Source organism: Typopeltis vanoorti, chromosome 12, assembly GCF_054136105.1.
Source record: "Typopeltis vanoorti isolate ZY-2024b chromosome 12, IOZ_Tvanoo_1.0, whole genome shotgun sequence".
Lineage (NCBI taxonomy): Eukaryota > Metazoa > Arthropoda > Arachnida > Uropygi > Thelyphonidae > Typopeltis > Typopeltis vanoorti.
In genome coordinates, this window is record NC_143560.1 from 128,587,572 (window position 1) to 128,614,851 (window position 27,280).

At 35.0% G+C, this 27,280-nt stretch overlaps 1 protein-coding gene across 4 annotated transcripts in view; it reads left to right on the plus strand.

The window, feature by feature from the left end:
- The window catches only part of LOC150101220 (uncharacterized), a 530,669-nt gene that overhangs the window by 417,270 nt on the left and 86,119 nt on the right, over positions 1-27,280 (plus strand). For all 4 annotated transcript variants that reach the window (XR_016549128.1, XM_090401188.1, XM_090401189.1 and 1 more), the window contains exon 15: positions 6,025-6,188. Coding sequence is in view for 3 of the 4 variants with exons in the window: in XM_090401188.1 (XP_090257314.1) it covers positions 6,025-6,188 (164 nt within the window). In the remaining variant the exon portion in view is untranslated. The remainder of the gene's footprint in view (positions 1-6,024; positions 6,189-27,280) is intronic.

A 27,280-nucleotide genomic window follows, 5' to 3' on the forward strand; every position in this document is an offset into this window, starting at 1 on the left:
CTTTGCTACTAGTGCTCCTGACATTTGTATATATCACTATGAGTTATCTACTGGCTTTTTCATATTATTATTAACATCCTACCTCCATGTAGTCAGAGACTCATCCTGGAAGGTACACACAATGCTCATCAAATCGTGCCTTAAAATGATTCAATGTCACTATATTCACAATACACACTCATGCAAGGCATACCACACTCCATGCAAAGAATCCTCTGCTCACACCCTCTTTATACAGTTTATAGCGATGGCCTCTTGTTTTACCCCCCCTCCCTCTCATTTGATGAAAAAAATCTTCCATGTCAACCTGATAACAATCTTATTAGCTTATGTCTCAATCATATTCCCCCTCATTCATGAGGCTTTGCAGATTACATTCTCTCCATCTATCCTCATACTCTACATTCCCAAGACCACTGACAACCTTTGTGAATCTTCTCTGGACCCTTTCCACTATATTCTCGTCACCATGAAAACCTGGTGACTAGATCTGCTCACAACAATCCATATGAGGTCTGATCAAGGCCTTATACAATAGCATCATAACATCTTTATTTCTGCATGTTAGGGTCCTTCACCTCATTGCCATTATCCAGTGTGATGTCTTCACAACTTGTGCAATGTGTGGCCCTTGAATTTCAGTTCCTTGTCCACCATCACTCCCAGATCTCTCATTTCCTCTACCTGCTTTAAAGTTTCCCCACCGAGTATATACTTTACATCCCATCATTGCTTACCAAATTTCAAACTACCTTACTCTTTGCAACATTGAACTGATAGTTCCACTGACCTGCCCATTCATGCAATCTATTCAAGTCCTTCTGCAAGGTCATAACATCTGCTTGACTCTGCATTGTTCTCCCCAATTTTTCATTGTCTACAAACAGCTGCATATCACTAGTTAAACCCATCCCAATATCATTCTTATACATCCTTTCCTTTAATGTTACATGGTTGATCAGCATTCATTTCAGACAAATTATGGAGACTGGTAGGTCATTCCCCCTCCTATATTAAAATACACAACACTTTCTAAACAAAATTAAAGACATCAAACTGGAAAAAAGCAATTTAGTAGTCAGTTTTGGAATCTCAGCCCTCTTCACAAATGTCTCAATTAATAATAAAATTATTTTTTTACAGAACAAATTCCCTCCAGATATCACAGCACACTTTGCACAAGTACTATGTTCTGGCTATTTAGTATGGCAAAACACTTTCTACCTACACAAAGAAGTCACAGCCATGGGCTCACCATTACACCCCCCCCCCCCCAATTGCTAACTTTTATATGGAATCTTTTGAGCAACATGCTCTAGATTACTTTAAAACCCCAAAATCTGGCTTAGATACATTGATGTTTTTGCTATCTAGTCCCAAGACGACCAGACAGACACTTTCCTCGACCACCTAAACAAACAATACAAATGCGTACAATTCACAATTGAGGCTAAAAGTCAGAACACACTTCCTTGTCTAGATACACTTATCACACATCTTCCTTCTGGCAGTCTTTCCTTCACTTTTTTAAATAATTTATTTAAATTTATTTTTAAATTTAAATAAATTATTTAAATTATTTCAAGTTAATTATAAATATGTCTGTACATAATCCATGATCTTAGCTCTAATATAACAACTCTCATGTTAAATTAAGAGACCACTCTTACTGTAATAAAATTGTCTTCTGACAATGTTATAAATATAATATAGCTTTGATGTAGTTATTTTGTTTTGTTTTATTTTTTCACTAGAGGTCAGGCCAGTAGAATAACCGTTGATCAAATCATTGTCTCTTTGGCATACTGTTTGAAATGTAATATAGCTTGTCTCTGTATATGTGTATACTGGCAGATGATGACCTTAATATGGTTGTAGTCTCCATAATTTGTCTGAAATGAATCATTAATATACAAATTGAACAATAATGGTCCCAAAACTGATTCCTGCAGTAAACCACTAGTGACCTTCCTCTTATGGGATACTGCTTCCCCAACAACTTTCTGATGCCTATCTGACAGCCAGTCACTGATCCAATTCAGAAGTCTGTTATCCAATCCCATCTGTTTTAATTTATTTAATAGTTTGTCATATGGGAGCCTATTAAAAGCTTTTGCAAAATCCAAGTATGCCACTATGCATTTCTCCTCTCCAAGATATTTGTTACCTTCTTATAGTACATAAGTTAGTAAAACATGATCTCCCCTTAAGAAACACATGCTGATAACTACAAAAGAATACTGCTGTTTTCAACCCAATTCTATATCCTACTTTTCACCATTCACTGTCGTATCTTCACCACAACTCCAGATATACAGATTGGCCTATAATTTGAAGCCACAGACTTATCACCACCTTTATGCCATGGAACAATTTTACCTTCTTTCTGCTCTCTTGGAACCTGTGCTGTTGTAAAACTCCTAGTAAACAAACATGGCAATGTTACTGCCAATTCCCTGGAACATTCCCTTAAGATTCATGGTGATATATCATCAAATCTTATTGCCTTATTGACATCAAGGTTATTTCTTTAAATACCTCCTGCTCATTCACAACTAAGGCATCTTCTCCTATGTCCTCATGATTCCATCCTGATCAGGATGAACACCCTTATAAATTGATCACTGATTACCTCAACAATGTCTTTAGCAGCAGTTACTATTCCTACTGTTTTCATCCATTAACATCATCTTACCTTGATCATTCTTCCTTCTACTTGCCACATATCTAAAAAAAAAAAAAAAAAAAAAAAACTCTAGAGTTTTTCTTCACCTGATTTGCCAATTTATGCTCATACTGCACTTTTGTTTCCTTACTGAGTTCCTCTCCTGGCTTGTTCTTTATACTCTTCATGAGACTGATTATTATCATTATTTATCTTGTACTGCCTTCAAAGTACCTTCTTCAGATTTCATGCTTAAGCCCCCTCATTCATCCATTTTATACCTACCTTATTCAGCCTTTTGGCCTTCAGAATACCTTCACACATTGATGCTGTTATGTACGTCTTTGTCAGTTCCCAAGCAGCATTTATTTCCTTACTACTCAACTCCTCATTCCATGCTATAGCTCCGAGCTGTCTCTTAAGTTTGTCATAATCACCAGCTTTGTACTTCCACATATATCCTTTCCTTACAGAAGTCTTCTTATGGCTAGCCACAACCCAGGTGATCACTTCATCATGACTCTCACCAAATGGACAAAAGTATGAAACCCCACTCATAATTACATTCTCTGATGATGTGATCAGGTTTAAAACTCTCGATCCTCACATACCCTCCTTTACATGCTGCCTGAGATATCTCTCAAGAAATTCATTTTCCTTATTCCTAGCTATATCTCTTCATTCCAGTCTGTACCACCATAATTAAAATTTCCCATAATTACCCTTCCTTTGTTCACTAATCCAAGTTGTTTATACATTTCTTCATCACCACTCTTCAGTCTTTTTGGCTCAGTTGGCCAGTTTTCTCTATCCCATACCCATACATGCATTTAAAATGACTTAACCCAAAGCATACAGGTCTTCCTCTACATATACACACCAGATTCATAATCATGCTCATTGACATTCATATGATCATTTTTGCATACCTTAGTTAAACTTATACACACACATTCTCACCATTCCTCCCATAATGATCTAGTTATCCTAACTCTCCAAATTAGGGGTATTATCCTAGTAAATAATTTCTTTAGATTCCAGATCCATTCAATTGTAAGCTATCCCACAAGTCCATTCTACCATCACGCTCACTCCGCAAACCCACGCATTGAATCATTGGCTATCATGCCTTCCTTCTCAACTCATGACTATCATATCTTTGTAATAAAGTGATAATTTTCTTTCACTTCTCTCACTCTTCTTTCTTACTACTTCTAGCAATTCTTTTATATCTTCTATGATACTGTATTTATCATTACTTAAATAATCTCTTTCTATGAGCACTACTATCTGTTTTATTTTCTATTTCTTGATCATTCGTTACATCCTTGATTTTTGTGCCTGGAAAGATTTGGTAGCGACTCCATTGTTAAGCTCAAACGTAGCCATATTAGGTAAATTTAATCACAAGCTTAAAAAGAGCTGAAGTTTCATAAACTGCACTCAAAGTTATGACACAACATTTTTTTACAAATGCATCTCCAGTTCAGAGATCTTTGAATTCTCTGATAAATTTGTTATCATCCAGATGATGTAACCATCAAGATGTCATTGATATCTTGAGAGTTCTTGTAAAAAAAATGGAAATCTTGATATTTGATAATTCAGATTCTAAATAGTTGACTGTATTCTATGTAAACAATTATGAGAGACTTTATATAGATATGTGTGTATGCTGGAGTGTAGTGAACTTCAGTTAAAATCAACATGAGGTCACTTAAAGATCAAAGCTAAATAACTGGGAGGAGCCCACCACATAACCTTTTAAAGAATGTAGAAAATAGACAAGCATCTGACCATCTTTTCATGGTACATCCCATTAGCGAGGTACCTATCGGAAGATATTGTAAGAATGGGCTGGCAATTTGAGATTTAGCCAATCAAATTGCATTTTTTATTGGCTTAAACCAAAAGACAGTGATGGTATACAACAATATGAAATGTAAGGGAACCAAGGCAAACTGAAAAGTCAGCAGCTAGAACAAACTGAAACTCTGCAGAATTCAATATAGTCACCATCAATGTAAGAATACGAATAAAATATAAAATATTATTATTATAATAATTTTTTTTAAAAAATGGAAATTAGATAAGTACAACATTGACATAATTGATATTACAATAACAACACAGAAATAGGTGTGAGGTTCTTCTAAATAACCAGATTTTATAGGAACAAGGAAAGGAAACAATAACTATAGTATTCAATACTAAACATGAAGATAATCTTGAATGGCTGATGGTATCGAGTAATGATGTGGGTAGACATCGAAATGGGGAATTGGACAATGAAACTTATTTGTGCCTATAGTCCCAGAGAAGGCTCTACTACTGAAGGAATAGAAAACTTGGTCCTTGTTGGAAAGCTAAACAAAAAATAGGAAATGAATAACAGATATATGCAAATATTTTGGAAAATTTAGATAAAAGAGCAAAGCTAATAATAATGGTAAGTACCTGCTGAATTTCTGTTCAGATATGGATTGCTCATTCTTCTTCTCTTCTGTCCTCAAGATGGATTTGAATCCCACATGGATAAGAGCCTTCCACCATTCTCTGTCCAAAGTAAGCGCTTTCACATGCCAACAGCTTTGAAAGTCTGATGTAGTTCCGAGGGCAGTATGCCATGTTATTTGGGCTCAACATAAAAAAAAAAAAAGTGTGCAAAATAAATGTCACTGTTAAACTATGTTTTCAAGAAAAATGAAGTAAAAAAAATTGCATAATACTCTTCAGTTTGTTTAGTAGGCCTAAATGGAGACTATTAGCATGCGTCTTGAAATAACTAAAAAAGATTTTACATCTGCAGTGTATAGAGAGCTAAACCATGGGGGGGTTAAAACTTATAGAACTGATATTCAGGTGTCTATATTGTGATGTACAGTTAACTCTAGTGAAGTCCAGTTGGTCTGCAGCAAACAAATCCTCTGTCCACATTATCATGTAAGTAGGTCTGAATCATTCAGACTGGAGTAAACTATCTCGAAGTAAGCCAACATAAATATGAATTGAGGAAATCTGCCAGGCGCTATGTGTTTGAGAGCTTTTCATGATAGCTATTTCAAGACCTGTGTCAGTTCTTTACAGGTACATCCCCATATTCAACTGTATTATTAGAAATTCTCATTTAAAAAAAAAAATTAATAAACAAGCTAAGTACAAAAGAAAATACCATTGATGGAAGACAGGGAGAAAAAGATCTAAATCTGGAGGGGGATATTTGCTCAGAGGTAATACATTTAAGAATAAAAAATGCCGCTTAATACATATTTAAAAGAAGTTGTATATATAATAAATTACTTGCTTTTTTATAACTGTAGCCAAGCATACTCATTGGTAATAAATTATTTGGTTTTAAGCAATTCAAGAACACTTGCCAAACAAAATATCTGTGATGAGTATTCCCCATAATCGATCACTAGCAAATGGACCCGTTTCATATTATCAGGACCATGTTATGCAATCTCACATAGGACTATCCAGTCATAACAAACACCCTCCAGTTCCTGGCTTAAGACCAAAAGTAAGTTTGTTTTTTATTTCTAATTTCAGAGAATTTTAATATTCACAATAAAAGAGCATCAAAAATAAATTTGATACTCTTTTATTCTGAATAAATTCTATTCACACTCTTTTACTGTGATAAATGTAGATGGTAGGTAATGATTTGTAAAATCATTACCTACCATCTAGATTTTCTTAATTTTCATGTGATCTGTCTGTTTATACAGTAGAAAAATAATAACTGCGGTCTTAGTTCATTCTAGAGAAAGGGAACATCAGAAAATTAGTGCTAGTGCAGAAGGGATAGAATAAATGCAATGCAGTGTATTAATGATTGAGATATAATTTGTTCGTTATCTCTCACATTTATGCTGTAAAACAATTTATATTCTTTGCTTACATTTTATGGATTATGGCACATGTAGAAATGTAATAAATAGCAATGTAGGGGGAAAAAAAAGATATACAAGATAGATTAAAAATAAATATGGTGCAACTCTTCAGATAAAATAATGTACAGAACTAAAAAAAAATGCATGAAATTCATTGTATAACTGGCAAAAAATTATTTTATAAAAAATAAGCACTTTAGTATGGATGCATGTTTCTTCTGAGTGAGAAAGTGAGAGAACTCTAATCTGACAAGTTAGATTAAGAAGTTTGCCAAAACTTTGATGATAGCTTGAGGTGAGTTTTAAGAATGGTACAGTGTTCACAAAAGAAAAGATAGGCTGTATGTCATTCCACTTTGTCAAAAGTTCATCTTGCAAGCAGTCAGTATTTGAAAGACTTCTCAGTCTGCCATCATTGGTGGAGTGAGTGAAGCTGAGCTATGCATGAATAATAGCATAGAAATAATAACACTGGATGAACAACGAGAATGGTGAAGTGATAATGAAAAAGATAATGCAATAATGTGGAATCTTTAACAGGACAAAATGTGAACTCAAATGATTATGGTAGCATCTGGCAAGTGGTAGAGATGAGAAGGAAAGGAAAAGAAAGGAGGAAATTTTATGTGGTGATTTTATAGTGCAAAGTATTATATGAGAGTGAAATTCATGTTTATTGGATGCAGAGCTTAAGAATATTAGTGAGTCTATTAGTAAAAGCGTTGATGAGAGAGGATTTGGAAGAATTATAATTCTTCCATATCTTCTCTCATATCTTACTTTTCCAGTAATTATTGGAAGAAGCAAAAGAAGAGAAAGAGAGTAAAGATAGTTTGATAGAACTGATTTGAAAAGCCAAGGTTGCAAATGTGTGTAGGTTGTGCAAGAGGTGTAGTGTATAATTTGTAGGTGTGTGGACCGAGTTTGAACACAAGGAATGTATATATGGATTGTACTTGAATGGATTTGGAGTTAGGTATTTGAGAAAGTGTTGTAAGTTGAGGACACTAGAGCTATTAGGAAAGATACAGGAGTGTGTGTGCTCTGGTGCATGCGTATGTGCATGAATGTTTACTATAATCCTTTGAATTTATTGAATGTGCGAATGATTAAAACATGTTGAATGTAGTTTTTTGGTAACATATTTGAATGAGGTAGCCAATGCCGGGTATAAAGGAAGTTATGAATCCAAAAGACTAGTGTAGTTTGTGAATGCGAATACCAGAACATCAGGAATAATAGAAGTCTTTGGCATTGGTTAGTGCAACTTGGTCAAAAGATATAAGCATTAGTTAGACTTAGTTGACAGAGGATGTAGTTACATAGTTAAATGTGAGGAGTATAGTATTTCTGGGCGGATAGAGAGAAAGAGAATAGAATTGGGAGAACTGCTAAAGATGAATTGTAGCAAAAAAGAGTAGAAGGACACAGATGCAGAAACTGCTGAATACATCTTCTGCATCTGTGTTTTCCTGCATTGCTATCTAGTGTGAACTAGGGATAACAGGACAAAAGATATAATCAGTTGCTGCTATTAGCTGGAGGGTGGAAGCACAATGAGTGCAGTCCAAGCAAAGATTATGGGGAACTTCAGTCGTGGGGAGATAGATTAGAGGGATCGACTATTTAGAATTACAGTACGTGCTGGTTTGAACTCATGGGGTTTAATGGAATAAATACAGCACATATAAATAATTAAACAATACATTTTATCAAGCCTATATTTCATCTCAGTCACTGGGACATTTGTCAAAAAAAAAAAAAAAAACAATATTAAAGTTGAAAACACGCACATAAATTTGCAAAACCCTAAAGTCCTATGAAGGGTGTCTTCTATGGGTGCTGTTGGCTATTTTTAGGGCAGGAGGCCTAAATTAGTTTTCCCAAGCTTGCACTACCTTAATGGTCAGTTGCTGCAGTATCCAAGTATTTGCTTACGCTTGGAATCGCCAAACTTTATATAGTTTCTACTATATTCGGCATGAAACTCTTTGAGTTTCTTATTCGGCTAAGAAATGATATGGGATGTCGTATCCCTTAATTTAAACAAGTTTTCCCAAATTTTGGGAAGGTAAATACAACCATATTTATTAAGATTAGGTTGGTTTTTTAATTCTGCTGCTGATTCTAAAAAAAAAAAAAAAGTCTTTGAAATTTGTATGTTTTGTGGTGAAGCATAGTATTTTTTTTTTTTTTTCAATTTGATTCTGTGCAAAGTATCCAAGGCATGATCAGCAAGTCCTGGCTGAATCATACTTATGGCGACAGATGTATTTTTTTATTCTTCTAGGCCAGTGTTTCTCAAAGTGGTACGCATACCCTGGGGGTACGTGAAAGGTCTTCAGGAGGTCCATGGCAATTTTCGGCTATGCATCATTAACGCATGGAATAAAATTTAATGTATCCGTGAAGTTCGATATTGTTAAACGTTCCTATTGTATCACTGAATAAGGTACAAAGACATCTGCAGGCTGTGTAATATGTTTCTCAATGAACAGTGCAATTAGAGACAACTGGGATAAAAACGTCACTAACTAATGAATTGCATGTCCCTTCCCACATAAAATGCTGTATAGTAGACTCAAGCAAAACCATATGTTGCACTGGCAACATATGGTTTTGTTTGAGTGAACGTTAAAACTAAGAAATATGTAGTGAATGTGTTTCAGATATTATATAAGGAATTCAGTTGAAGAGCATTAGCATTTCAACTCAACTGTCGGCTTGCCTTTGTCATTTAGTAGCATGATCGTTTGTTAATATCGCACCAATCATATGAACATCTTCATAGCTGCTTTATCTCTACTGGCCTACCATTGCTGTCTGTTTCGAGCTCTGCTTTCACTATCCATTTGTTGAAGGACTTCGTTAAATGTGGTAATTTTTTTAGCTTTCAGATTCTTAAGTATGGATCGTTGGTTAAAGACTGGATTTTTAAAATGCACAAAAAGAACATAGCAGATACAAGTAGCTGTCAGCAACAAGAAAACGTTGATATTGTATCTGGATCAAGTGAAATTGATAAGGGTGTGTTGTCTGACATTTCTAAAGAACCAACTACGAAGAAGATGAGAAAACTTCATAAGTAAGATATAAATTACTTGAAATGTGGATTTTCATGGACGGGAAATGAAGAGGAACCTATTTCATTATGTGTAATTTGTGGTGAAACTTTTAAAAATGAAAGCATGAAACTATCTAATTTAAATCGCCATTTTGAATCGAAACATAATGAATACAAGGACAAACCTGTCGAATTATTTCAAAATAAACTAAAAAATGTAAAAGAATCTCAAAAAGTGATGTCGATCGTGTGAGGAGGTGAAAATATGAAGGCTTTAGAAGCTTCATATCATGTATCACTATTAATAGCAAAAAGTGGTGCAGTGGAAACAATTGGTGAAACTTTGGTCAAGCCTGCAGCAAAAATAATAGCAGAAATTATGATTGGAGATAATGCAAGAAGATATTTTGATTGGATTTGCCTTTCAAATAGTACTGTTCATCGAAGAATCACCGAAATGGCTGAAAATATAAAACAAACATTGTTATCCAATATATGTAAGAGTTGTTATTATGCGTTGCAGGTAGATGAATCTACTGACATTACAAAATTTTCAAATCTTCTAGTGTTCATGAGGTATGAAAAAAATCAAAAAATTCATGACGACCTTTTATATTGCCAACCCTTGCCAGAACATACCACAGGAGAAAAAATATTCAACAGTATAAATACCTTTATGCATCAAAACAAGCTTGATTGGAAAGGTTGTGTTGGAATATGCATGGACAGAGTGAAATCCATGGTCGGATCTAAAAAAGGGCTAGTTCCAAGGATTCAAGCTGTTGCACCAGATGCAAAGTCGGTACACTGCTGCATACACAGGGAGGCTCTGACTACAAATATGGTGTTCTATAGACCTAAGAAAAGTTCTTGATGAAGCTGTAAAAATCATAAATTATATTAAAGGCCATCCTCTAAATGCCAGACTTTTCTCTCAACTTTGCAAAGAAATGGGAAGCAACTATACACAACTTCTTTTCCATACCGATGTTCATTGGCTGTCTCGTGGAAAAGTCCTTACTCGTTTATTTGAATTTCGGAATGAACTACAAGTTTTTCTTGGTGAAAAGTTTGAATTGAAAAAGCATTTACATAACTGGAAATGGCTCAGTCAATTAGCATACCTGGCAGATATGTTTACTGTATTAAATAGTCTTAATTTATCTTTACAAGACAAGGAAATTTCTATATTTCATGGCCAAGATAAAGTGAATGCCATGTTGGCAAAAATGAAGTTATGGCAAAAGCAGATTGGTAATGGATGATTTGATGCGTTTCCATAAATTATAAATTCCATAAATTAGGAGCAATTCTTCATGAGTTGCTCGCAAGTTCAAATGAACAAATTGATGATGATGTGAAAATTACTATCATGCATCATTTACAAAGCTTACAAATGAATCTAGAAAAGTATTTCCCTGAATTGGGCATTAATATTGAGTGGATAAGATACCCTTTCAATATCAACAAATCTATCCCAAAGGGTCTATCGTCAATAGAAGAACAACAACAACTTTTAGAACTAGCTTCTGATGGTTTCCTAAAAAATAAATACAACGAGAATATGTTATCATCATTTTGGCTACAAATACAGAATGAATTTCCTGAATTAACAGATAAAGCTCTAAGGTTCATTTTTGTATTTCCAAGTTCATATCTGTGCAAAGTTGGATTTTCAGCCCTTGTAGATATTAAGACGAAGAAAAGGAACCGCATTATAGATGTCGAACCGCATCTGAGATTGAAATTAACAACTGTAGAGCCAAATTTTGCTGAAATTTTATCTCACCATAATTATTTCACTCCTCTCATTGATGATAAATTATTTCAAGTAAGTAAAAATTTATAGTATCTTTATAAAGTTTGTTCTATTAAAAATAAATCATATTTTTTGTTTACATGTACATCTAAATTCAAATAAAATAGACATTTTCAATGAAATATATTTTATTTATTTATTATTATTATTATTTTGATAAGGGGGTACTTGGTAATAATGAAAATTTAAGAAGGGGTATGCGGATGTTTGAAGTTTAAGAAACACTGTTCTAGGCGAATGTTAGCAGATCTCCCAGTTTGATCATAATAAGATAAGTTGCAGGAACAAGGAACTTTTTCAAAGTTCCTTGTTCCAGAAGTTTACAAAGTTCCTTGTAATGAGTGGATAGGAATATGTTACTCTATGGAGGGCAGCATGACTTCGTAAAAGGTAGATTTTTTTCCCTTAGTAATTTACTCACATTTTGTAGTATAGTGACAGAATTAGTTAAAGGAAATTGGCTATAACATTACCATGATACTGCTGGACTTTGCAGAGGCATTTGACAGAATAATACATGGAAAACTGTTACATAAGTTGAAGAAAATGGGAATGAATATGAACAGGTGCTATGGATTGGGATGAGAGACATCAGAGAGTAGTATATGGTGGAGTGGAATCTAGTAGAATGAAGGTGACTAACGAGATTCCTGAAGGCTCTGTACTAGGGCCACTGCTGTTTAATTTGTATATTTAATAATATAGGGAATGAATCAAGTGAGGATATTCAGTTGTTTGCTTATGATGCAAAACTAGCAATGGGCGGTAGTTGAGGTAGACATTCTGCATGATTATTTAAATAAACTGGCAGTATGAATGAAGAAGAATAATGGTTGTCAATTTAATGCTGCGACACATAAGGTTATGCATTCTGGGATGAAAATATTGCATTAATAGTACTGAACTACGGTAAATTGATGAGGGGTGTGGAGTGATGATGGACAGAGATTTGAAGTTCATAGGATATGTTGTAAGAGTTGGTAGAATATCTAGTTGACAGGCTTGGATGTTTGACATTATGCATAACTTATTTAATGGTATTACAACACTAAACAAAACTAAATTATAAAAGAATGTTTATTAACTGGCTTATATTTTTCTAGATTTCAAACCAGCATCTTCAGAGCAAAACATGTGACAGTTTACATGAAACAGTTCAAATTATAATGAACAAAAGAACTAGTGTCCTAATATGGCACCTTCCAATGTTGTATAAAATAAGTATTAGTTGTGTTGGAGCTGATGCAGATATATGAATTGCCTAAAATTTATAAACCTAATTACCCTCTCCTTCCCATCTACTGACTCCTCATCCTGTAAATTAGCCAAACAGGTAGCTAAATGTTTAATTCCACTTACTAGCCAGAAACTTTATCTTATATAAAATTCCACTCTCAAGTCTTTAATCCAAAATTTAGTTTTAAACAATAATGATATCATAATGAATTTTGATGTCACTTCCTTATTTATAATAATCCTCCTTTCTACTTTAAATTTAATGTGTCAGAAAGTATTCTCCTTTCTGACACTTTAAATTTACTGAAAATCCCCCCCTCCAAAAAAAAAAAAGAAGTTATTGATCTCTTTTAATTTTTTCTCTTGGAAAGACTCCTTATATAAACCAATGGAATGTACTTCCATGTATTCTCTCCTCCTCTGGCCAGTTTCTCTATTGAGCATTTTGAAAATGTGCTCTTGATATTGCCATCTCAAACCTTCTATTTGGCTAAGATATATTGATGATGTGTTCTCTATTTGGCCACATGTTTCCTACTTTCCTACTGAGCATTTTGAAAATGTGCTCTTGATATTGCCATTCTCAAACCTTCTATTTGGCTAAGATATATTGATGATGTGTTCTCTATTTGGCCACATGTTTCCTACTTCACCATAACAGTCAGTATCCCAGAATCCAGTTCACTATAGAAAAAGAAAATAACAGTAATCTGTCCACTGCACCTTTCTTTCTCAATTTACAGAAAACCCTCCCACACAAGTAGATACACACATACTTTCCCATCATCTCCCCTTCTGAACAGTATGGTGTCATAAAAACTCTTGTTAACAGAGCCTCCAACCTCTCTTCAACCCAGGCTTCCTGTGCAGCTGATCTTCTTCTTCTGCAGCTTCTCCCACTTAAGTGGGGTCACTGTTGATAATGAGTCTCCTCCACACCTTCCTGTCTTGGGCTGTCACCACATCCAAGTTCTTCATCTTCAAGTCCTCTTCTACCAGCTCCCTCCATCTCTTCTTTGGCCGCCCACGCTTCTGCCTTCCTTGCACATCCATCTGCATGACCCTTCTTTCCACATATTCTTCCTCCCTCCTCATCACATGACCAAACCATCTCAACCTTGCCTCCTGTATTTTCGCTCCTAAGTTCGGAACTTTCACTGTTCCCCTGACACAGTCATTTCTCAGACGATTCTTTCTGGTCACACCGCACATCCACCTAAGCATTCTCATCTCTGCTACTTCCATCCTGCTGATGTTATTTTTTTACAGTTTCTATTGCATATGTCATAGCTGGCCTCACTACTCTCCTATAGATTTTGCCTTTCAGATTGATCGGCACCCCCTTATCACATAATACTCCAGCCATCTCCCTCCAGTTCCTCCAACCCGCTTGTATCCTGCATCCCACTTCCTTCTTAGCTCCTCCATCTTCTTCCACTGTCGAACCTAAGTATCTAAAGTCTCTCACCTTCCTGATGACATTTCCTTCCAGCTCTACATCTGTCTCCTGTCTGCCGCCCACTGTGCAACACATATACTCTGTCTTACTTCTGCTCAGTCTCATACCTCTCTCTTCCAGTACTTTTCTCCATCTTTCCAGTTTAGTTTCTGCTTCTCTTGAATCAGCACACAGCAAGATGTCATCTGCATACAACATTGTCCAAGGCACATCTTCTCTCACCTCTGTTCTGTCCAATTTATGATTTTATTCTATCTAGTTATTTCCCCTTTATCTATGTTCAACTATTATCTATGCACGAGATATCACCAAAATTTTTACTAATACTTAAGTTAATTCTCCCCTTAGTATCCCTTATATTTGTATTATGCTGCGCCTTTTGGGACATTTAGTTTAAGATATTATATACAAAAACAAGGAGAAAGAACTAAAATATGTCTGAAAGTGAAACTATGTTGCAGTCGTGACACTTTATCTCGTTTCTTTAACACATTAATTTCCCACGTGATTAGGTTCATAATTTTTCAAGTGGTGCATTGGACAGCAATTTCAGACAACTGTTTTATCATTGGACAAAAGGTTTATTAAATTCCTTAACATGGTACAATTCAAATATTAGTTATTACTCAATTCAATGCTATACTAAATATTTACAAACTGACATTAGCTTATCATAAATAATTAAGCTATAATCCTATAATGGGTATTACGATCATGCCGCCATACACATTCAACACATAAATTCATTTGATACGGACATATAAGATTAATTCACACTATTTAACTATCCAAACTTAAGTAGATTAACTAAACCATTTACTGCACTGACACATAACTATGACATTTAAACTTTCTTATACAATATATTAGACATGCAGAATTCTCAGGAGACTTAATTACTCATATAATATTAACATTAGAAAGCTTACTTTCATTATATTCTGTCATATACTAAAGTCCTAGTATTGTTTTCTTGGTCACTTCAACAGTTCAGTATTAGAATAATGATAACTAATACAGACGAATCTTAGTTAACACGAGATATATTTTACAGTACCTTTCTTTCTTGTCTTTCTTGAATTTTCCATATGGGCCTCTACCTTTTTCTGATCGAACTATCTTGGTATAACCTCTCCGATAATCTGTTTCTCCTACATTCCTTTTGGAATTGAACTATGCTTGTGCGGTCTTAACCTCTCGTAACTTAGGACACACTTTGAATCATCTATATAACGGCTGTACAACTCGCGACGTGGACATAGATTTCTTTACTTCTTTCCCTTTCTCGTAGTTGACACTGGAGTTGAAACACAAAGAATATGCTTTCTTTTCTTTTACTATATGGCATTCCTCACTTCTTACATAGGGAGTACGGAATCGAAATCCCGCTCACTTTCGTTTCCGTGTCGTGACGATGGAGATATAACCCCCATCTTGCCACTCAGGAAAACACCGTGAAATCCCTACGAAAGAGCTCGCGAAGAACTCTCCTGGAACAGAACCAAAACCAAAAGCCAAAAAGAGTCCCTTTGGGGGGGGGGGGGTTCTAACCCTTTTATACCCTCTCTCCTAACGGCACCTTCTCTAACTTCTTTTCTCCGCCTCCCTTTTTGACTTGACTTTACCAACCAATTAGGGTGGTGTTTTTCTGCCAAACGTCATTTGATCGGCAAGCCCGTAACGAAGTCTCAATCCGGGAATTGACCCTAAGCGATTGTCTGTTGTTTTTCTTGTGCTAGCCTCTAATTTAATCCCCTTTCCAAAATTTTTCTATGAATTTAATCTCTAGCCTCTCACATACCTTTTCTTATGACTAATCCTTTTCTGTCTTACTTAGATAAATTTTCTCTTTTATATCATATTACAACATTAATATATTCTTTCTTTTTGTTAGTTAGTCCAACCAAACACCTTTATATTTTATTGGATGCAAGAATATTTCCTTTTCTTTTAAATAATTCATTTAAACTAGCTATTAGCTTTTATGCAGGGTTTTTAATTTATTTCTCTTCATGTTACACCATGATAGCTGAGAATTCTACATTCTTAAGATATCAGGTGTAACACCTCCTCTGTTACCACCTCCATCACAATATTAAACAGAAACAGACTTAATGCTGATCAATTCCTGCACAGCTGATCTCTCCTTTATTCTCTAGACCCTCCTGCCCATTGGTTACAATGCCATAAAGATGAATTAGCTGTTCCTCACGTCTATCTCAACATACAGACTACAGTAATGCTATTACTATTCCTTATATCTGGGGCATCTCAAGGAAAAAAAAAGAAATAGTCTATATGCTGCTTTCAAGCCTCATTTGAAGCTGATTTCCTTTCTCCACTAAGGGTCCACTTTCTTCCCTCTTGTTTTGAGGTATTTACAAGGTTCCTTGTTCTTGCAGTTTATCATGTTATCATCAAAGTGGAAGATTTGTCAACATCTGCCTTGGTGAACACAAGAAATACATCCACCGTCACAGCTATGGTCAGTTAGGTCTAGCTGACCATGCCTTGAATACTTGCACAGCATCAGAAAAAACTTATGTACTTCATCACAGCAAATACAAGCTTGAAAGACTCTTTTTAGAATCAGCAGCCTATTTAAAAACCACTCATTCTAAATAAATATAAATATTTCCCAAGATTTGGGAAACTTTAATTCTTAAGCTTCACTACCCAGCAGCTAAGTCTAGCCAGCAGTACCCAAAAAGGGTAACCATCATAGGACTTCAGGCTTAAAATCCAGTTTCTTCCTCTTATTGTTATGTGTGTGTTATTACAATTTTAATATTGTATTCCTGAAGATTGCTCTGTGCTATATTCATTCCATTAATTTTTATTATGAGTTCAGGAGTTCATCTTCAGATGACTGTCTCCCATATTTTTGACACATTAATTCAGCCATATTAAAGTCAGGAGAATGCTTCATAGCAATTTCTGACTCTAAAAATAGTATTTCTGACATGTAACAACTTCTGTATTTGGCTTTCTTCCATTTAACCCTGTGTTGAAGGTGTTTCCAGGCTTTTTCCATGAGAAAACTTCCCATTATTATGGAAATTTTCTCCCATAATAATGGGAGAAAACAAATTTATGTTCTAAGATCAAAGTTGATGATTTAACATATGATTTGAATGTGGTCTGAAGGTTATATTTTCTTAGTACTTTCGCTATCTTTTCAGATGTGCCTTGAATATATGGAATTAAAATAGCCGTTTTGTTCTTGTATGAGTCTAACAACATGGAGCCATTAGACTCCATACCCCTTAATAATAAAATTTTTGGTAGTAGTATTCACATTGTTAACAAGAAATCTTCATTCTGAATATATCACAGTTAAGTGCACATTCTTCTCAAGTTAATGATCTGCTGTTTATAATACAGGCTGTTATGGATTCATTTTGTACAGTTTCAATTGTAGCACATAATAACAACAGCTGATGGACATGTGAGAAAATAGGAGAGGAGGAAATTGAAAAAGAGCATTGAATATAATGATAAAAGGAAGTAGTTAGAAACAGAAAAATGTGCTTTCTAAAATAAGAAAGAAAGAAAGGAAGGCTTGTCCCTTCATTAAAGTCAAATATTTCGATGGGTGATTTACTGCCGCAAATATGGTGTTAATTTTCATATGTGATTGAAAAAAGAAAAATCATATAGCAGTATTTTGTTTATCATAACTATCGAAATGATATAAAGTAACATTCCCAAAATAAAATGCTCTTGAAGTATTTATTTTTTTGTATAGTTAAAGATCAATTAAAGCTAATAATTGTTACTTCACCTAAAGTCTGTGTAAACAGAGGCTGAACATTTTCATATGAGACATGCTTGAAAAACTAAATTACTGATGAAACTCCTACTATTAGCTTTTTTAAGTTGGCGCCTGAATTTCTGTTTTGCACTATCCTTCATTTAAAATATCAATTTTTATTCCTCTTTGTGTGACTGTAAGTATGTATCCTTGCCATGTTATTTTTTTATTTTTTTTATTCCTTGAAGAATTCTACTGAATTAGATTACTCAGATAACTTACTGAAAATTGAAAGGATTTTTTTTGTGTGCTTGTGTGGTAATTGACTTTGCAATATGCAAAATGTGCATTTTGCAGTGAATTACAAGGTTTATCAATGATTTATCAAACTGGTCTGAATATAATTCCATGTCTATAATATAATAGAGAAGAAATTGCATTCTTGTTTTAATCCCTCACCCATGCATAAACAAAGTTTGCATTTGAAGTCTCATTACAGATAAGGCTACTTGCATGTATAGGCTGTTGACTTCACATCAGTTGCCTCATTATCCCATAATGCAATGCACACTTCCTTTCAGATGTGTATATTGCTATGCATTTTGGGAAAGTTACTACCATGACCTGTTTTGACCCAAATTGGGGTCTCTTTAGTGGGGAGCTAGACCCAGGAAAATACTAAAGTTGAATCAATGCAGAAGTCATATTTTCTATATAAAATGTTCTGATGGCGGTCTGAAAAGTTCTTGGCCTTGACCATAGATAGCAATACTATCAGCAAGATTTTTTTTTCTAAGTTGATACATCTGTCATAAGCATCCATGTGAAATTGCAAGTCATTCTATCAAGTAGTTTGTTTTATACAGCTATCTGAAACAAAAGTGTTGTCTGCATCCCTTGAAATGGATAAAATTGAGTAACATGCGGTTATAAAATTCTTTGTAAAAGAAGGTTTAATGCCAAAAGAAATTCATTCGAAGTTCATAAAAGTTTATGGGCACTCTTATCCTTCATTTTCGACAATTAAGAAATGGGCTGCCGAGTTTAAACGCGCCCATACCAACCTTGAAGATGATCCATATTAAGGACGTCCAAAAAGTGTAACAACACCAGAAATCATTGATCAAACACAATGTGGTATTGGATGGCCGGCGAGTCAAAGTGCGTTAAATTGCTGAGACTACAGGCATTTCAGAAGAACGTACAGGATATATTTTGTATGAAGAATTGCAAATAAAAAGCTTTGCACAAGATGGGTGCCATGCTTGCTCACAGCAGATCAAAAATGCCTCGCATGAAAATCTCTGAACAGTGCTTGGAGCATTTTAGCAAGAATAAAACTGATTTTGTGCATCGATTTATTACTATGGATGAGACTTGGGTTCATTATTACACACCAGAATCCAAACAGCAGTCAAAACAGTGAACAGAAAGCGGTTGTTCAGTGCCAATGAAGACAAAGCCTGTTCCATCATCAGGAAAGGTCATGGCATTGGTGTTTTGGGATGTTGAAGGCATTTTATTTATTAATTATCTTGAAAAGGATAAAACAATATCCGGGGAATATTATTCCGATCTTTTAACCAGACTAGTTGAAAAAATTCGTGAGAAAAGACCCAGTTTGCAGAAGAAAAAATCAACTTTCATCAGGACAATGCACCTGCTCACAAAGGTATTTTGGCAGTGAGAAAATTAAGGGATCTGCACTATGAATTGTTGGAACATCCACCCTATTCCCCAGATTTGACTCTCTCTGACTTCTATCTCTTCCCAAAACTAAAGCGTTTTTCTTCGAATCAAGAGGTGATTGCAGCTGTAGAGGGGTATTTTGCAGATCTTACTGAGAACCACTACAGGGATGGGATAATGGTGCTGGAGCATCACTGGGATAAATGTATTAGTCTTAAGGGAGATTATGTTGAAAAGTAAAAATAATTTTGAAGTTATAAATTCGTTTTTTTATTGTTAGGCTAAGAATGTTTCAGACCAGCCTCCTATATTACCATATTATTAACATACTCTGTATTAGAGATAGATGTTTTTCCACTTGATTATAAAGTAAATTATAATAGACAAATTATATTCTTGATTTAATCCTTTATTCATGTATAAGCAAACAAACTGTGTGAGAAATATCTTAGCAACTAGGCTACTTGTATATAGAGGCTGACTTCTGCATTGATTTAGCCTTTAGTAACTTCCTGGATCTAGCTTTCATTGATAAGAATGAGATCTCAGTAAAGGTTGAGATCAGTCTACGTATTAGCCTATCCCTTGTATATTGTAAACCACTTCTATATACAAGTAGGCTACTTGTACATAGAAGCTGTTGACTTCATATCATTTACCTCAGTATCTTGTAATGCACAGCAAACTTCTTTCAAACAATATACAATTAGCCTAGTTGTGAAATTATATGACAAATGTGAATGTAAGCAATAATTAGAAAACACAACATTGTTAGGTCTTCCAATTTTCACTTCTGCTTGTTTAAATTGAATGTCAGTCATACTAGGGCAAAAATTCTATATTACATGACAACATTACATAACTCTTTAAATTTGTAGGTAGTTGTTATTTATCTATTTTTGAGATACAAACTTGAGTGAAGAATTAAAATAAATAAAATAAATGTTAAAAAACATGCTTTTTAGCATGTTTTTTTTAAACATTCATATAATCATTTGTCTCCCATTGTGTACATTTTTTTTTTAGTATTTTCCTAATTTGAATTTCCGGCCTGTTGGCTGAGTGGTTAGCATGTCTGCTCTCCAGCTAAGAGGCTGCTTTTTCGAATCCCACCGTGGTCATGGGTGTTTGTGATTGTCCTACAAACTTTGGGTGGAAAGGGAATCTGTGACCCTACCACTTGTTCTAGCAGAAGACATCATTGCCAAAACCATGTGAGGTATAGTTCGCCCACCGATTAGAGGTCCCTTGACACTTCTGCGCATCTCAGAAAAAGGAGAACCCATTCCGATAATAGGGTAATCAGTCCGTATTGTGGGATGAGTTGTTTATTATTACCGGTCGGAAAATGAACTTCTCTTTTATGATTATTGTAGTTAACTATGTTGCTTGTATAACAGTTGGAAAATTTTATCTATAAAGCACGTAATTTCACGTGTTGGTGACCAATTCGGACGTCCTTCATTTCTTTCTCCCCTTCAGCATGAATTGACTTTTCTTGGAAAGACGCGAAGCAGGGACCTACAAACGATGGGTGAACTATATGGCAGTGACCATATGGCATCTACAGATGTCAAATGTGAAAACCTTATTATGCTTGCCATCACCCCAAATCCCTCATCAGTTTCTTGCTTTTAATGTTAATATGCAGATTGTAATCCTTTCACATTAAAATGTATAATCTTATACTTTCACAACTGATCTGATGACTACCCCCCCCCTTTCCATTTTTTTATCATCCAGAAACCCCCTCTATAGGCACCAAAATATGTTCACTATGGTAGCTCCATAACATAAATATACGTGCAAAACTTTCCAGCTATCAATATGTCCAAGATCACTGTTACAATATATAAATAGAGAGCCCTGTAACTTTCATGTATTCTGAATATGTTTTTTTCCTAAACAGTTTTATTTTTTCTCCACAAATTGATTTGTTCACCTTTACTGCATCCTTTTATCATATATTTTATCACGTTTTTAAGTTCTTTAGTCTTTTAAGTTTATCTTTCTTATACTTCAAGTTTTGATACTGCTAACTTCAAGTTTTAATGTAACTATTATGTCTCACCCAATTATATCTATCTACCTATATATATTGTGCAAGGGTGGTGCCAAAGCTGGTGAAGATTTTGGAAAAGTTGGTTAGGTCTCAAATTCAGAAATTGGTTGACAGTGAATCTTTACTTTGCAACAAACTGCATGGGTTTACTTGGGGAAGGTCATGTTTTATCAACTTGCTAACATTCTATAATAATGTTACTGAATTAGACAGGGGGAAATGAATACACCATGATACTTTGGAATTTTGCTAAGGTTTTTGACAGAATACAGTATGGAATACTATTGCATAAATTGGAGAATATGGGATTGGATTATAAACATTTGGCATAGATAAGAGGATGGCTGACTGGCAGATATCAAAAAGTCATACATGGGCAGGGGTGAATCTGCAAGATTCACCCCTGCCCATGTATGACTCAAGATTCAAGGTAACCAGTGGTGTTCCTCAAGAATCAGTCCTTGGTTCATTGTTATTGAATCTATACATTAATGACATTGGGAAGGATTTGACATGTGACATACAGCTACCGTATTTTTCAGACGATAAGATGCACTGGACTATAACACGCACCCCAAATTTACGAGACAATTTTTAGAAAAAAAATGTGCACGGAATATTTTCTTATGTTTACTTTGCAGTTTCAATTGATCTTCTTGTTTTCTCCACTCACGAATCATTTTTTATGTTGACTGTGGACCAAAATGTCTTTCTATTGTCTGTTCTGTTTCCATGTTGTTTTGCATAATTTATCATAGTCAGTTTATAACTAAAATTATATACAAGTCTTTTTTGTTTTACACTCATGTTTATAGTTTTATGACAACAAAAAATTCAATGAATTATAAAAATTATCTAAATGAACTGTTTAAAACCACGTACGCTCACCCATTAACTATTATTGACACTGGTAAAGTTTTCATATGTAAATTGGGGATTCCCACATATGCAGCGAGATACATGTTTGGCTTGCATTGAAAATGTGGAAATCCAAGACTTACCTGGTACCACCTACATTCGAACCATAAGACGCACCCCAATTCCAAATCAATTTCTCTATGTAAAAAGGTGTGTTTATGGTCCGAAAAATACAGTATTTGCTGATGATACAAAGATAGGTAGGGTAATCAGGAGGGCTGCTGATATGCAGTACTTGCAGAATGATTAGAATGGGCTAGAATTTTGGGCATATGTAAGTGGCTGTCAGTTTAATGTTAATAAATGTAAGGTCATGCACTTTCGTGTGATTAGATATCCAATGTTGTATTATATTGGTGGGATTATGCTATAAGAAATTGATCAGGCTAGGAATATTCAAGTTTTGGTAGACAAAAAGTTAAAGTTGAAGGGTCATATAGCAAAAATTGTAAATACAACTCAGAGAATAATTGCAATGCTGAAATGAACATTGACATGTAAAGATAAAGAAGTCATTTTGCCTCCTTACAAGGCCTGATAAGACCTCACTTGGACTATTGCACACAGCTCTGGTCTCTAGGTTACTGTGGTGATTCTGATGTGGTGGAAGAGTGCATAGGAGAGTATAAAAAATGAAATCTAGATTGCAGAATACTGATTATGAAGACAGATTGAGAATTTGTAGGCTGCAGACATTACTAAAAGTTTACAGATTTTTGAAGGGGTCATACAGATTTCAGTTGATGTAATTTTTCATTTTATGGAGAATGAATGCTGTCAAGAAGGTGGGGGAGGAGCTAGAATTTTCTCTCATAGAGTGGTGTATGATTTGAATGGATTGCCATTGGATGTTGTGTGTGGGCAAATAGTGTGAATGAATTTAAGAACAGTTATGACAAGTGGTGCGAATAATATGGTTTCTCGGTGAGTCACTGACTTCCTGGAGATCTCGCTTAATAATAATAATAATAATAATAATAAAGAGTTGTAGCCAAAAAACATTCAGTATGTGGGGGTGCTCCACAGAATAATGCTTTGCTTATTATTTTATACTAAAAAGTCACAGAAAGGGGCTACATGAACCATAAGTTCAGAGATACTTGAGGTTAAATATGAACTTTTTTCAATGCACTTCAAATGTCATAGGCCTCCTTTGAACACACTTTACATTATTGTTATCAACATCCCTCCATGGAGTCAAGAAACTCATCATGAGAGATCTCATTCTCACATGCACAGCTCATCATACCTCAACTTAAATGCATTCGCTGTCCCTGCACTCTGCACTCACTACACTCTCAGGCAGTGCATTCCAGTCACCCACCACTGTCTGTGCAAAAAAACTACCTCTCAAACCCTTGCTCATATCCACCTTATACAGCTTCCAGGGATAACCTGTAGTTCTCCCCTTCTCCAGATATTCTATTAAAAATCTCATCCATGTTAATCTGGTAATTACCCCTTACCAACTTATACGTCTCGATCATATCTTTCTTCTATCCACTAGACTCTGTAATTTGCATTATCTCAATTTGTCCTCATATTCAAAATTCTAGAGACCAAAAACCAACTTAGTCAATCGTCTCTGGACCTTCTTCTACATCATATCATCCTTTTGAAAACCTGGCAATTAAATCTGTGCATAGTCTTTTAAAATCTTACACTTTGTAACATTAAACTGATTTCCCCCAACACACACTTGTCCATTCAGAGAGTCTCTTTAGGTCCTCTTGCAAAGCTACAACATCTCTACTTCTCATAACTCTCCACAACTTTGCTTCATTTGCAAATGACTATATATCACCATTTATTTAAGCCCTTTCCAATATCATTCACAAAATTGAGCTTCTCCTGGAGCAAACTGCTAATGACTCCATGCATACACAACCTGTTGATTCTCTCAGACAGCCAATCTAGTCCAATGCTCTAATGTACTATTCAATCCAGTCTCTTCCAGTTTGACTACTAACTTGTCGTGTGGTAATCTATTGAAAGCCTTTACAAAATCTATATATACTACTGTGTATGCATTCTCACCCTTGTCCAAGTTATTCATCATGTATTGTTGACATCAAGTTTACCTAGTTCCTCACATACCTCCTGCTCACTCACCATCTGTTCCTCCTTTGCTCCCACTACTCTCAAGCTCTTCATTATGTTATAATCACAAGGATGGAATACTTTAATGAACTGCTCATTTAACCTCTACTATATCCTCTTCAATGTTTATCATTCTCTCATTATCATTCTTCCTTCTACTTGCTACATATTGAAAATACTCCCTAGGATTTCTTTTAGCATCATTTGCAAACTGCTGCTCATACTGCATTTTTACTACCTTACTATGAGTCACCTTTCTTACTTGCTCTTCATACTCCTCACGTAACTGATTATCACCACTCAATTTGTGCCAGATAATTGCTGAGTAAGGACCAAGCAGCATTGATTTCTTTCCCATGCAATTCCTCATTCCATGATATTGCTACAAGCTGCCTCCTGAGTTTGCCGTAATCACCCACCTTATAGTTCCACATATAACCCTTTCTCACAAAAGTCCTGATATGGCTGACCATCACTCAAGTGATCACTTCATGGTCACTTTCATCAACTGGAGGATGATGTGACACTTCTTCTTTAATATTCTGCAATTGAGCAGGTTCTTCTTTTAGTAGCAGAAACTTTCCTTCCTCTCTCTTCTGTTCTGAGCCTTCTCTTTCAAGGTTGTGTACCTACCTGTCTCCATTGAGCATGTCATCTAGCATTGTTTTCCTTACTCTTCCTCTGGATCTTTTTCAGTCTGTTTTTCCTTCGATGGCATCTCTGATTATTCCATTCTCTCTCAGAATATGTCCGATCCAGTATCCCTTGCTTCTTTTTATTCTTCTTAACAGACTTCTTTCTTCTTCTACTCTTTTTAAGACCTCTTCGTTAGTTATTTTATCTGTCCATTTAATTTTTTCCATCCTTCTCCAAATCCACATCTCAAAGCTTTCCAAAATCTTAATTTCTACTTTCTTCAATGTCCAAGTTTCAGATGCATAGAGGGCAACACTCCACACATAACATTTTATTAGTCTTTTCTTTAAGTTTCTATCCATTTTACTTCTGAATAAATTCCATTTTCTATCAAGGCATCTCTTCCCATTGCTATTCTTGCTTTTATGTCACTTTTACATCTTCCATCACTGCTAATAACACTTCCTAGATATTTAAATGTCTTTACTTGATTCAATTTTTCCCCATTTATTCTGATATCCATATTTGCCTCTTTCCTTGCTATTTTCATCACCTTTGTTTTTCTGATGTTAATTTTCATTCCATAATTGATACAGGATTCCAGTAATCTGTTCAACAGATGTTGTAGTCCTGTTTCAGTGTTTGAAAGTAATGCCTTGTCATCTGTGTATCTTATTGCAAATATCTGTCTACCTCCGATCTTTATTCCTTCTTCTGAATTCTCCAGTGCTTCTTTTAACATTGCTTTGGAATACATGTTGAACAAAATTGGTGACAGAGAACAGCCTCCTTGTCTTACTCCTCGTCCAATGATACCTGGTTCTGTTGTACCATATATGTCTCTCACCATGACAGTTTTTCCATATATAGTGAGATAATTAGCCTTCTGTCTTTCCAATCTATACCAATCTTTTCCATTACTTCCACCATCTTATCCCATTTTACATAGTCAAAAGCTTTCTCAAAATCTATATAACAGATGTTAACATCTTTATTCACTTCTAGACTTCTTTCACTTACTATTCTTAACAGTCCATTCGCATCTCTTCTTCCCCTACCCTTCCTGAAACCAAATTGATCTTCTCCAAGAAATTCTTCCACTTTAGATGCAATTCTTCTTGTTGAGATTCTCATAAGTATTTTTGATGTATGAGGCTTATTATTCCAAAATCCTTGAAGTTCACTGCATTACTTTTCTTTGGTATAAATATTAAAGTCATAAAATCTTTTGGTAGTTCTCCTTTGTTATAAATTAAATTTATTATTTTGATTATTTCTTCAGTTCCTTTCTTCTGAAGTTGTTTCAGGAATTCTGCAGGTATTTCATCTATTCATTCTGCCTTTCCATGTTTTAATTCTTTAATGGCCATTTCTACTTCTGTCTTCAAAATCGCTGTGCCTATATCATCTTCATTTACCTTCTTTATATCTTCTAATGGCAACTGATTTGCTCTATTTTCCTTGTCATATAGATCTTCAATGTATCCTTCCATCTCATTAGGATTTTATCTTCTTCAGTATGATTTCTCCATTCTTATTTTCTGTGCCTCTAGCTCGAATTCCATTTCTCTTGTGATTCATGCTTCTTGCTTTTTCATATAAAAGATCATACCTTCCCAGTCTATATTACTATAATTGAAATCACTCATAATTCTTATTTACCAGACCAATTTGTCTAAAAATTTCCTTCTCGCTATCTTCCACATTACATGCAGATCATATCGTCATCATCGTGAATGAACCAAACTATCTCAACTATCTCCCTCACATCCTGACCCCTTCCCAATACAGACCTTTGCTGCTACTTCCAACATCCACTTTCCTTATGCTGTGTCTCCCTCTCCATCACGACTCCCCTTCCCCATTTCGATGTTCCTCTTGCATTCCTGTTTTCTCTTCATCCCTCTTGCTGCTGCTATTTCTGTTACCAAGCACTTCAATCTCATCTATTCCATTCTCGTAATCTTTCACTTCACCTTATC